General features: G+C 46.4%; 1 protein-coding gene across 1 annotated transcript in view; it reads right to left on the reverse strand.

Annotated features, from left to right (window-relative positions):
• The window catches only part of ENPP6 (ectonucleotide pyrophosphatase/phosphodiesterase 6), a 31,034-nt gene extending 22,300 nt beyond the window's left edge, over positions 1–8,734 (reverse strand). Inside the window, exon 1 of the mRNA XM_071432183.1 lies at positions 8,123–8,734. Within this exon, the coding sequence (XP_071288284.1) occupies positions 8,123–8,378 (256 nt within the window). The 5' untranslated portion in view covers positions 8,379–8,734. The remainder of the gene's footprint in view (positions 1–8,122) is intronic.
• Positions 8,735–14,226: the final 5,492 nt, after the last annotated feature.

Genomic DNA, 14,226 nt, shown 5'->3' on the forward strand with positions numbered 1-14,226 from the left:
TGAACTAATACAGAGGACCGTGTTCTGTTCTCCACATTAGATTAGTTCAGTTTTCTATGGACTCCAAATCCTTTCTTTTACTGTTGAAAAAGAGACCTGGAAGACTGTAAGGCATCAGTTTTCATTGCAGACATCCCTGGTTCACAGGGTCAGAATAGAAGGTCAGGTGAGCAACACATCAAAGACATGACCATTTAATGCCATTCATGCCTGCTTACCTGTGGCCTGTGTCTCAGAAAGACCCTAGACCTCCTTGGAAGACATCAGTAATCAAGCAATAACCTCTTCCTCCCAATATTTGTCATCAGTTAACAATGTTCAAAAGTATGCCTGATGTCTAATTTTATTTTTGACCTTGGTTAGTCTTTAACCATGGCTATTCTGAGCCTTGCTCACTAGATTGAAAAGCCCTGGAATAACTGGAATTTCTGCCCCTGCCCCCTCCCCCCAGGATACTTGTACACAGAATTTAGGCCATTTCTCAAGTTCTTTTGGGTCACCCGTCCAACTCTTTTTCTTTATATCCCGTTTTTACTTGTTTTCTCCAGCCTAAGAAAACTGCCTTTGGTGTACTTCCTTAATCATTATCAAAATAGCAACATGTTGTTAGAGAGTCACCATAACATTCAGAATTTATTAATTCTTCCATTACTGTAGCTTTCCTCAGTAATCAAACATTATCTTAAGAGTTTCAAAAATAGAAACAGGGCAGAAAGCAATTTCAGCATACAGATGTCACTATTTAAACTCACTGTAATTGTAGTAAAAATTACTCCTTCCTCAAGCAACAGATGAAAACAAAGAGGGTATAGTTCCCAAGAATATGATAACTGCTGTATCCTTCTGGAGGAGAGCCAGCAAAAGCATTTGCAAGTCTGCATGCTCCAGCTTACTTGGACACTACACTTCATACAGCATTTGTCTAAAGCACATTCCCGTGTCTCCAGGCACTTTTGTCAGCATTCAAATGAATCTCTGCAAAACAAAGACGAAATTTAAAAAGCCAGCAGAACACACAGCCACTGGGCCACCCACAGCAGCAGCACAGTAATACTGAGTGCTGTGCACCCTGCCCTGGCTGTGTGTGAGATCCAGAAACCAGCGTGTGCCCTCCTGGGGCATCTGCCATCTCTGCACTGAGCAATGCAGATTTATCAGAGAACCCACAGTGTGTCTCTTAGCCAATGCAGCAAAGGTGCCACAATCTGATGGTGAAGACCAGTACCTGCATTTAGCTAAATGTACTATGCAATATTATATATGTGCCTTGCTGCTATGGTGGAAGCTTTCCTCTCATCTTCCACCGCGATGTCCCCACTCTCTGGAAAGTGGCAAGAGTCAGGGGGGCAGCTGCAAGCACTGCAAGGCTGCCACAGGGCTATGCAGTCTGGGGAAGAGTTAAATTCCTCCATGCAAACAGCTGGATGACTTGCCTTGGGAAATGCTCTGCTCTGCTCATGCTGCCTCCTATAAGGATGAAGAAAGCAGGACTTAAAAGTCGCCAGCACCATGTTCCTGTTCCAGAGCAGATATAGCAGTTGCTGTCCCCAGGAACTAAGCTTTGATAGATGCACTGCTCTGCTGTTCCCCTGATGGGTGTCACCTGCTCTGCTTTGACAAGAAAGACCACAGGGTAAAAACAAAACCCTTGTGCTAAACCTTAAGGAGCCTGGAGAAGGCCAGAGCTCATGAGAAGTCTCAGGGGAATGCTGGCCTGGGCAAAGTGGCCCTGCCATCTGCAGACCCCTAAGTAAAAACAGTACTTGCATGATGTGCATGGGCAATTCATGTTCCAAAGGAGTTTGCTGGCAAAATCTTTCCAAATTTTTATGACCTCTAATATCAGACAAAGCCAAAGCATGAACACCTTAGCCTGTGTCAGGCAAGACTTTGCAATTCAAGTAGGATCACATCAAAAAGCACAGAAAAAAATCTCAGCTATACACAGCATTATTTTTTTCCTTAAAGGGAATTCATTTAGTAAGACCTTGAAACTCTTTAATTTAATGCTTTCATAATGGGGCCAGGGCTGGGGTGCACAAAAATTGCTAATAAATCATCCAGCTGAGGCTTTGCAGATGCTTTCTTGTGTGGGAAGTCAGGTCTTGTGTCCCTAGAGAGCCAGGACTCTGAGCTGTTGATTGTTCTACTGAATTGTGGTGGGCTCAGGGACCACTCTGGGACCCCTGAACCCCCAGAGCTGGGTGTGACTTGAGGGCACTGAAGTTCCAAGCACGGGGCAGAACAATGGGCAAATCTGCTGCCTGCATTATTGGGCAGAGTATGAGCCTCTGGTAGGGACTTCAGCTCTGGGCTAAGAAATACCTTGATATGTGAATGTCTACTTAGCTAACAGCTGGCAGTAGGTACACTGGTTGTGAGCTGTGAGATTGTAGCTAATGAGGAGAAAAAAAGCTCTGTATTTTAATTTGTAGCATTGTTGTTACTTGAACTTGGGTTAGAAAAAACTTTCTGTTCTACATTTTAGGAGTGTTTCCAATTTTTTAACTGGTAGAAGCAAACACAGATTTTTGCAATATTTTGTCTGAGAAAGAGAAAAATCTTGACGCTTGGCATTGCAGCTTTTCTGCAGGTGGTGAGTAAACAACGTGAGAGGAAAAATGTGGAAAAAAAAAAATCCTCCTGGTTCCCACTAACTTTTCCAGCCTGTTCTTGCTGTGACAGTACCCTTTCTCTGCCAGTTAACAGTATTACCACAGCTCATGCTCTTTTGCTTCCCAACACAGAATTTTAGAAATGGAAAGCTAATGAATCCAAGAAGAGACTTGATTTCAGAGCTTTATGTCACAAACAGAATCTTTTAAATCTCTGCTGCTGCTGGCATCTGTAGATGTTTGAGAAAAATCTTTGAGAAAAAGTAATTTTCCCTTTTCACTCATCGTGCACTTTGTGTCTTTCTGGATTTTTTCTAAGCTTCTAGCTCATAAAGTAGAGATAGTTTTAGTTCATGTGTACGTAATAAACTTCCCTGTTGTACTCCTATCCTTCCATTTTTTTTACTCCTCAGAAAACATGCAGGTATCACTTACACAGAATTTGCTTAACTGCTGAACAGAAATTGTCAGCATCCTTTTCTGGACCAGGCTGGAGTCAGGATGCCATTACCTGTGCAGCAGAAAAGAGGCATCCACTAGAACCATCACCAGGCTGGGCTTCCTTCAGGTACTGGGTGGAAGGAGCCTGGAGCTGCTGTATTTTTAATCAGGAAACCTCTCACAGTAAACAGTACGAGTATGTGTGCACATCAGCCAGACTGCAGGGATTCCAGGGTTGGGAGCCCACAGGGTATTTTCTCCCAGAAAACATGGAATAAATGGGGTGCAGTGTATGTTGAGTTGCTGTGCTCAGGGGAGAACAGATGTAGACTGTTTGTTAGACTTTGGCATCATCCACCAAAGCCCCTCAGCAGTTAAGTATGCCAACATCAAGAGTGAGGAGCAACGGGAAGATTGTTGAAACATGGAAGATGGGTGAAATCTTCAGTCTGGCAGAGTGGACCTTGATGTCACCTATCCGTGGGAGCTCTGCCATGTCACCCCATTCCCTACTGGTATGCAGAGGAAGAGGTCATGACATATGTAGGGATGAGCTGCAGTGGCTGAGGAAACACCACAAACCACTCCTGTATTTTAGACAACACCCAAATGTGTCATCACTGTGTGGCAGCGAGTCTGGGCACCCCTGCAAAGGGCCACAGCCCTCACTCGGGGTGCAGAAGACTAAAATGTCCTCTGGTCTACCTTTTCCTCCACCCCTCAAGCTTCAGGGGACCTCACAGCCCCTCTGCTGCTTATTTAAGATCAGGTCCTGTCCAAAGAGGCACATGGAGGCGCCTTGCTGGCTCCTCTCCAAGCAGTTCCCCACCCATCTCTGCAATGAGGGGCTCCCTTTGCTTCCCATGGAGGCCCAGAGACTCTTGGATGTGGGGCTGCACAGCTGACCAGGCAGCTGGCACATGCACATGGAAGACCTATCAGAAAGACTTCATTTCTAGCTATGATCTTGGAAAAGAAATCCTTTCTGGATTTCTATCTCAGATAGAAATCTCTGTTCATGTTTAAGCTGGCTGGAAATGTGAGGCGCCCCTGAGTGCTCTCAGCTGGGGGAGACTTCAGGAGAGCTGGGCTGCAGGGAGTCCTTCATCACCCCTCCAACACCTGCAGGTTGTCAGGTAAGGGAGACCCAACCAGAGCATGAGCAGCTTTTCTTGACAGATGTGGCTGAAGTGCTCTGAAGCAGTAACTCCTGCCTTGCAGTGCATACAGGGGAGATCTCAGATTTTCCACTGAACTTGGCATGAGAGCTCCTTGCAGAGCCAGGCCGCAGCAGGGAAAGGGAAAAATTAAAAACTCCCCACAGGATAACAACCCAAGATGGCTTGTGGTCTTAATTCCTCCCTTTCCAAAACAAACAGTACATGGTATGATTAAGGGAGCCTTTTCGAACAGATATATTTGGACTTCTTACCTCCCTTGCCAAGCCCACAGAGTCCTGCAAAAGCTCTGTCACAGCTGTAACATCTCCTTCTACCTAATTCTCCATTTCATGTTTTTCAGGTCAACAATTGCAATATTGTAACTGCACCATGGAGAGCCAGCACACCAGGCAGGATTCAGTCCAGCAGCTCAGAAAGCAGCCCAACCACCTAAAAACGAGTCTTTCTGCCTCAGTAGAAGCCAATACTAAGAAACACAGCATGCTGGAAGTTGCCAGAGAAGACTGCTTTTCAAAGAGTTGGATTTTAAGCTAGCACATCCATGAGCTACCTTGCACAGCACCAGGTTTTTGCAACAAAACAGCTTCTCTAGTTGCTTGTCAGTGAGATCCCTTTGCACTGGCCCCGATCTGGATTTTGTTTGATGCTTCTTCAAGCAAATAGCAGGTCCTGATGCCATGCCCTGGCTTGCAGGAAAACTGGAGCTTCATCCCAAACTCTGAGTTACTTAGTGATTTTACATTTTTCTATGCTCTGGTTTTCTTTCTCATAGTTGGGGTAGGAAAGGAAAAGACCTCTGGGCTGGGGCCTTCTGTGTGTCTTGGGGAAGCTCCAGCAAGTATCTTCTCACAGGTTCATAGCAGCAGGAGGAGGACCCATGAAGTGCTCTGCCATAGCCCTGCAGCACTGCATGACCACAAGCAAGCCACGTCCCTCCCATGTTTTCCTTCCAAAATTTCCAGAGGCTGGACCCTGTTTGTCCTGCTGTGTCTGTGCTTCACCCAGCAACGCACCTCAGCAGAAAGGGGTGTGGTTCTCATTAGTTGCTTTTAGATATGTGGCTTCTGGTCAACAGTTATGGTTTCATCTGCTTGGCATCTGTGCTGAGAAGCCCTGGGGCTGATGCTGCTGATCTCCACAACCTCTGCCTGCAGGTCTGGGCAGGAGGAGGAGCTGAGTTCATGTCTGAGGAGACTGACCAGTCCCAGCAGTGATGGTATTTGAGGGGCAGAGTCCACTGTCCTCCTCCAAAGCCACAGAAACAAGTCAGAACTTCTCATATTTGGTAACAACTCAACTGCTCTGGAGTCCTGAAGGTTGCATGGATGTGGGGTGAAAGGCAGTAGACAGAAAGGAAAGGCCTTGCTCACAAGAATGAGCAGAGGCAAGTCAGATACACACAAACTACAACTCTTCTATGCACATGTTGTCCAAGACCTGGCAGCCATGAGTGCTCCTGTGGAGCCATAAGGCCTTGTGAATGAGCAGAGAAAGAAGGGACAGGAGTATTTATCAAAACAAAAAACAAACACAAAAACCCCAAAGTAGGAAATCATGAACAAGCCAGGCAATGTGCAATTTCTTAAAATGATTTGGAAGACTCCAATATACTACAATGAAGACAAATACAATGCTTTGGAAGTTAAAATGTGACTTTCTTAGTAGCTCCTGAAACAGCAGTGTAGGACAAGACACGAAAAATAATTTGTTCCTGATTTCTCAGAAGAAATTATGGCAGCATTTAACTCCCAGACATCCTAGTCACAAACAGAACCAAAAGCAGTTACAGTTGTGTCTGCCTGCAGCAGAGGGGCTGCATGGCTGGTGAGATGTGATGAAAGCTTCCCATGCCCATACAGCAGCACCAGGGAAACAGTAGCTTGCCATTCCCAAAGCAGGTCACTATGGCACGGTGCTTGTGTCCCCCTGCCATGCTGAATTTTCTCCAAAACCTGTCCCAGCTTTGCAAATTTAACGGATGCAGCCTAAACACAGCTTAACACTACATCTGCCACAGGCTCTGCACTCCTAACCCCACCATCCCATAAAATCTCAGTGGAAATGGCACCATGGCCCCAAAGGGTAAGAACAGTGCAGCTATGGCAGTTACCCTGCTGTCATGCCAAGACACAGTCATGGGGTTAACTAACACCCCAAGGGCCAAAGGGCAGACTTGGATCTTCCTCTGGGTGATGTTCCTCACCTAAACTTAGTCCTCAATTGGTTCCTGACCTACTTAATACTACTGTGACTCATGTGTTAGGGAGGTGAATTGCTATTTGCAATTAAATTGTATTTGCATTGATATCCCTATCATAAAGTCAGGGAGGCTTGCAATAAGACTGAGTTTTGTCTCACAGACTATCTTATTGCTTCAGACTGAGGTGCAAGACTCTACTAAAAATATGAAAAGTCCAGTAGTGGTGTTTCATCTCTTACAACAAAACTTCTTTCCGAGTACAAAGTAGGAGGTTTTCAAAACTCTTCAAAAAGCTGATAATAGACTTCACTTTATATATATCTATATTTAATAGGAATGATGACTAAATGTGGTTAGGAGTGAAATGTCACTCACTTTTCTTCTTCTCTTTAACAGCTCCATCCAAGTTTTTTTGCACCTATGAAGTGTTAGGTCGGTTTGCCTACGTACACCTAAAGAACATGGCCTGGAGTGGAACACCTCTGTTTTCTGTCACAACATTTATTCTGCATTCATATATTTGCACCAAATAATGAAAAATAATCTAAACCAGCCCTGTGATGGTTTTATACTCTTCTCTGATCAGAGATGAGCAAGAGAAAAGTGTTTCTCTTGAGAGAGAGGGAAGAAGGGGTTAAGCAGTTTCAAAACAAGCTGGTCACAGCTGATGTCAGATTTTTGTCTTACAATGGCATCTATTTGCTTTCCCAGCAAGCAGTATATGAATCACTGGGCACTGCATTGTTCCAAGAATAGCAGAAGATGCCACATATCTTAGGAGAGGATAGATTTTCTTACACCTCCTCATTGGTGGGAAACTCCTGTTTATTCAATAATCCCAGAGAAAAATCCAAGTAGAAACTCCAGAAGAAAAAAACAAACCAACCTGTTTTGTTGGGTTTTTTATTTAATTTTTGCTTCCGTGGTGTCTGCCTCTGAAGGAATTGGCCCAGCTCTGCTCTCTGCACCTTCCTAGTGTCACTGTAATCATGTGTCCTCCACATAAGATTAAAAGCAAATCAGCATCATGAAAATTATGACTGTCCTCTCAATTTTCTAAAAGCCTCCTGTGGACATTCTGAAAAACTGCAGGGGAGGAAAAGCAAAAATCCTGACTGTTTTTCCATTTGGCTATTTTGAATTATTACAGATATGAGGACTTGTAGCAAACTTAAGAAAACAGAAAATCTACTAAATTTAAAAAGAAATTTAATGCTGAACTTGCCAAAACAGACCTGCTGACTGAAAATAACTTCTTAGTGTAGCCACACTTGGTTCACATGCATTTTTATTAAAGCCCCTGAGCAGTCTCTGTATTCATTTCCCACGTAGTCCCAGTTGTTTCTATGTTCTATATATATGCAGTAGCCCCCTTGGTGCTTGCACCAGGTGGGCTGGCCATGATGCTGAGCTGGCAGCAGGTTGGGACCCAGCTACACCTTGCATGAGCAAAAGGGAACTTAGAAAAATTAATTCCAGGTGGCATTTCCAAATTTGGAACACATTTCAGAGAAACAATTCTGAGCTGTAATGCCACAGTGCTTTTAAACTCCCAGCTAAAAGCACGACTTGGGTTATTTTTATATCTTCTTTGGAAGAAAAAGTCACAGGGAGCTGCCTTCCACGTTGGCACAGGGAGCTGGCAGCTCTGAGGAGCATCCTAGCACAGAAATACAGGTACTCACCCGTCATCAGCGTGTAGTAATTTGGGTAAGAGAGGCTGGGGAAGTCTGGGGTCATGTAATCCACCTTCACCCCCATGTTCACAATGTCCCGAAAGCCCGGCAGATCCTCCAGCTCGCTGTCATCAATGTAGTCGAAGCGAAAGCCGTCGAGCAGGAACACCAGGAGCTTGCGGTGGCCCGAGGAGGCGGCGGGCAGCGGCAGGAGGGCGGCGAGGGCAGCGGCCAGGAGGGCGGCGAGGAGGCTGCGGCTCCCCATGGCAGACGGATCTGAGGGATCTGAGCGGCTCCGGGCCGGCCCTGGCGCTGCTGTCCCCTCCGCTCGCAGCGCCCGCGTTAAAGCTACAGCGCTGCACGCCAGGCGTGGGAGGTCACCGGTTAATTGCAGGCAGATGATTAACCTCGAGCTGAGGAAAGAGCTTGGTCCTGCCCAGCTGCAGGAAAAAATGCTTCGCACCGATGGGGAACACCCAGCATAGAAGTAACCGGAGCCTTTCAGGACGCTCCGCAGACGCTCCCGAGGCAGCGCGGGCACGCTGCCCGCCGGCCCCGGCCAGGAGGGACCGGGAGCCCGGCGCGCTCCCACCGCCGGAACGGCACGGAACGGCAGGGCACGGAACGGCACGGCACGGAATGGAGCGCAGCCCGCTCACCGCCCGGCACAGCCCCGCTCCGAGCCGGGGGCTCGCAGAGAGGGGCTGCAGCCTTTGAAACACAGCCTCACATCCCCAGCAGCGCGAACGCAAGCTTTCTTCGCATCTCTCCGGCTGTGGCTTCTGATAGAACTCAGAGCGAGGTTAAGACAAAGCATCTCCACAGCTGGGAAGTGCAGTATGTGTGAGTTGAGGTCCAGCATTTCGATGGCATGGCGGTACCGCAGAGCTCCAGCTGAGCAGGCTCTCCTCTACCTGGATGCAACTCCCTGCATAGGTTCCTGTCCTCTCGGTTTCGTCTGTGCTGCCCTGCTCCTGATGTACCAGCAGAAAAATCTAGCTTCAGCTAGATAATAATTGATACATGTATTTTCTGGCTGTTGATATTATTTAGATATTCAGTGCTGGATGGTGCCTAATTTCATATTAAAAATGAAAAAGTGCTCACATTTTAGTCACGAGTCACCACCAGGTGCCTCTCCTTCACAAAAACCTAACTATACTTCTAATGCAATGCCAGCACCTGTTGTACACCATAACTACACTTTACTTTCTTTACTTTATTTCTTTTTCCCAAATAAAAGAATTTCATAGCATTGATAACATAACATCTAACTGTGGGAAATGCCTTTTGCAGATGTTTCCACTGGGGGAAGGTTGCAATAGCTGGCCACCACTCCAATGTGGGCATCTGAACTTTTCCTTGCTCCTTACAAATCTCCCCATTGCACATCCAGCACATCCAGTTACCTCTTACCAAATACTGGGCTGGTGCAAGCTCAGCAAGACAGCTTTCAGCCCTGTTTGCCCCAAACACTTATTTAGCCCTTGCAAACCTTCCTCATGTCCTGGCCTGCCTTTTGCACAATGTTGTACGGTGCCCATGAGCCAAAGCTGCTGCCTGCAGGTCACTGCTCCCAGGACATGGCTGGGGATGTTCTGTTCATGCCTTCCTCCCACAGGGCTTCCAGCTCCAGAAAAAAGATGCCCTGTCAGGGAAAGGGTGCTGGGACTTTCTGTAAGAGGTAGTCATTCCAGGAAGGTGGAAGAGGATGGAGTATGAGTGCAGCCCAGCAGAACTGCACAGGCCCTTCAGCTACTGGTGCTGTTGTTCACCTTTTCAGTAAAATTCCTCACGCTTCCTCCCCATCAGCAGACTAAATGCACTCTTTGTCGACATTTCCCTCTGTGTCATGTGCCCAGCCACTTTTTTTCCCCCTTTTTTTTCATGTGTCCCTTTTTCCATTCCCATCTTGGAGTCCAGCACTTGGGAGATACCCTCACATCAGTTAAACCTGAGGCAAGAACTTAGAGCATTTCTAAGCTCCAGCTCAGGGATCTTTAAAGCAACATAGGGACCTAGCCATTTGGGGCTTTATCCCTCTTCACATAACATTTACTTTGGAAGCCTTGCATTGCTAGCTATCATCATCTTGACAACTTTAATTCTATGTTTTGACTTTTTTTATCTTGCTTGGCTGTAGCTAATTTATTTTCTCATAGTGCAGCAGCAGTTTCCTCAGCAAAAACCAACCTGGGGTCACACAACTGTGCCACACCTTGTGTCAGAGACAGCTGAGCTCTGGGGCCATCCATAAAGCTTCCTGTCCATGAGAGGGCAATCTGGATTGTGGTCCCCTGGATGATAAAAGGTCCTGGTCCCCTGAGCAGACATGGGCATGCTCTAGCCTGGATGTGGAAGGAGAAGACACCAATCCTGCCGTGCAAGGGAAAGCCATGAGGCTGCGTGACCGGGCGGTTGGTCCGTGCTCTGCCAGCGTCCCAGGCTGTGCAAGGCTGCCCCTGCCCTGCCCCCAGGGATGAGCTGCAGCTGCACCAGGCTGCTGGGAGACGTGACAGCCTGGGCACTGCTCTGGGCAGCTGCTGGCCTGAGGGATGGCACGTGCTGCCTGGCACACCTATGGAGAGACACTGCTCTTCTCAGCCAGCTCCAGACTCCACTGGAGGGGTCTCAGCCAAGGATTTGCCACTTCATCCACCTCCTGAGGGGAATGTGCACATCCTTCTTCTGCTGCCCCTGGCTGGGCTTCCAGGATGGGAGGTAGCCCTGCAGAACTTGTGTTCAGATACAGCACTTCACTATAGCACTTTTTGCTATAGGGAAAATCCACTAGTGCTCACTGTGGATTTTCACTATAGCAAAAACTGGATGTTATGGGTTTGGAGCCACCTGTAGTGTCATGTCTTGGCCAAGCCACTGTGGTAATTTATTATGTCCATACTTATGTTGAATGAACTCAGAAACACGTCCAGAAATGGAGAGGGAAATATTATTATGCACCTCTTGGCAGACCCACAAGGTTATTCACACTGATGGCTTGGCTTGGCCTCTAATGTTTGGCCTCTGGGCTTAGCAGCAGGGCTCAGCAGCAGCAGCAGCTGCTGCCCATGAAGGAATGGGATAATAAAGGAGAGACAATAAAGTGTCTGAGATATTCTCTCACCTTGAAAGGATGACAAGGTTTTTGAGGTGGTTAGACCAAGAAGACAGGCTTCTATCATGAGATGGTACAAAGTATATGTCTTCTTAACGTTGTAAGGCATTATGAAATAATGCCTTCCTTTCAAAAGGATTGCAATCTTTTATTTAACAGCCCCTTTAGAGAAAGCTCTATCTGAGCTGACAGTGGCATGAGCAACAATTGGAGCAAGGTATCAGAGCTCAAAGTCTGCCTTAAGAATTGGAATTTACAGGTTTCCACTCAACAAATAAGAGTAAGGCTTGGGAGGGGTTAAAGGACTAGTGAGCCATGTAACCATGATGCTGTATAATACCAACTTGTGTTTTGACAGACAATCCCCCTGAAGAGTGGGACTGGAGCCAAACAGTCTCTAGCTTGGCAGAGACAGATCCTAGCAATACATTTCATTCATGCCAAGCAATGTTGATTTGCTTTGGTTCACATTCATTTGTAAGCACCCTGTCTGCACAAAGCCCCAGATGGCCGTGGAGACTCCAGCACAACAATATTTTGATACAAATGCTCTTACAAAAGCTAACAGAGCCTGAGCTGGTGTCTAGGGACAACAGTCCTCACTAGTTAGCTGTTAGACAGGGTTTAGGAAGAAGCATGCATAAAGGAAAGAAAATCCCTCAACCCAAATTGAACATGAGGAGATACCCCATTGATCCAAAATTATTTGAGAAGAGATCCTCAGCTACTTAGATTGTTCAAAAAATCTTCTTGGCAGAAACTGCCTCCAGTGTCCTTGAATCTACCCTTTTTTTTTCCCCAGTCCTACAGAAATCACAAACATTACAATAGAAATGAAAGAAAATTCTCTGGGCCCACACCAGCAGCTCAATCTGCCTTGTCAGATACACCAGCCTTCCTGGCAGTGCAACTCTATCTGTGCTCTTAGGTCCAGGAGCACATGCAAGAACAACAGCTGCTAAAATAAAACAAAATTTCCCTTTTTCCCAATGAACTAGAAAATCTAAGAGGAAAACTTGTCCTTCTTTCTCTTCTGAAAGAAAGAAGAGAAATCATAACATGACTCATTGACAGCTTGTAGTTCCTTTTCAGCTCCCGTTCTCCTTCACACACAGTAGTAGTTGAATACTTTGGCCAATACAGCCTGACTAGTTTGGTTGTTTCTTTTCTGTCATTAGAGAAGAATGCAGGCCACATCCAGACATATGAGCCTTGAGCTGCTTGCATTTCTTTGAAGAAGAGGGTTTGTGCCAGTCTGAAGTTTTAATTCTGCTGGTCTAAGGTTCTTCTTCCTCTTCTCCCCACCAAGCCCAAGATGAAAAAGTCACAGGTGGTTCTAGGCCCACTGCTGACTTCCACAAAAAATCTCAGGCAATACCTGTATCAGCTTCTGAGCTGACAGAAGGTCTTAGCTTGGTAGAAGTCTTGGGCTGCAGGAGTTTAGCTCACTTTTTTTGCTCTCCTGCCGTGTGCATTCTCACAAATGCTTCTGCATGGAGGTGTGCATTAGGCAAGGCATCTGCTGTCCCTTCAGCTCTTCCTGGATGATACTTTATGTCAAGTCAGTTATTTCTGTGATCTTGTGGTATGCAGTAGTTCATCCATGAGGAATTCAAGACATAAGAAGTGTTTTGCTCTTGCTGTCAGTCATGTACAGGTATATATGATAAAGTCACATACTTGTTAGCTACAGAGCATTTCAAAGCCAGAAACTCCAGCTTTCCTGGAGAAAAGCAGGGATCTTTCCCTATTTCTTGAGGCAAAGCTTTTCCTCTGACCTAACTATCTGGTATGAGACTTGCCTGGCTGAAAACACTCACATGCCAAATAAGGAGTACATCAAAGTAGGAGAGTGACCACCCTGACTGACAGCCAGGGGCTGTTTCATGTTCTTTGAAGTTCCTCAATTCAGGCAATTGTGACATTTAGAGAGCACCTCTCCAAATCTCTTACTCTGTCCTTCACTACAACAGTCACATCAATATCTTTCCTAGTTGAAGAATATCTCTTGGACATGAAGAAATTTAATGAATTAGTGGAGACCCCTCAATGGCTCCCAGTTTCCTTGCAAGGAGCTGCATGGGCTTGGTACATCATTGTCAGCACTGCTCTGTGAATGCTCCCTGACAATGGTGTCCTTGGGGAACAGGCTGTGCTTTCATTAAGTGTAACTAGAATGAACAAAGAGGTTGGCTCTTGGCACCATAGCCTGCTCGGGTGTGCAAGGCCTTTTGCCTGAAAACCCTGACTGCTAAAACCTTAGGTGGGACAGATTCACAGGAAAAAAGGGCACCCAGGGCTGGTAAACACAATCAGCACACACTCCAGCCATCCTAGAACTTTGTGTTCTTACAGAGGGTGAACAGGAGTATTTAATTACTAGGAGAACCTTTCAAGTGTTTTGCTTAGCACCTCTCTTAACCCAGTGCTATATGATCACTACCCAGAGCTCCAAGAGCACCTTCTCTTAATGGTTTCTCTTGGGCACTAATTGCAGCTCACTCTTGCCCACTTTACACAGATATCTGAACTGCTGCAGTGCACATTCATAGCCAAGAAGAGAAGAAAAGGGTTCTGGGGCCAGCAGCAGGGGGGATGTGTCTCCAACAGGACTGAACCCAGGCAGTGCTGCCTTATGCCAGCCCCTGTATCAGACAGGTGCTGCCCAGCAGGAGAGGCTGCACTTCTGCACACCTGAGGTGGGAAGGAGAGGATGCAAATATCACTTCAAAGGAGCTCCCAAAAGAGGTCCCTAAGGAAAAGCATGTTTCATACAGCTGGTGTGGGCTGGAATAACAGTTTTGACCTGAACCCTGCAGAGCCACGGACGGTTATGAATTACTACCTAGTGGTTGTGAAGGCAATTAAGAGAAATAAACAGTTCACCAGTGGGCTTAAACTCACTACACAGGGAACCTCTGTCACTGAAAGATATGTAGGAGTGTAGGTCAAAAATCCCTGGGAAGCCTGCACCAGCAGATGGCTGCATGCGACACAA

This window comes from Agelaius tricolor, unplaced genomic scaffold, assembly GCF_023055355.1.
Source record: "Agelaius tricolor isolate 1412-34295 unplaced genomic scaffold, bAgeTri1.0.p SCAF_8, whole genome shotgun sequence".
Lineage (NCBI taxonomy): Eukaryota > Metazoa > Chordata > Aves > Passeriformes > Icteridae > Agelaius > Agelaius tricolor.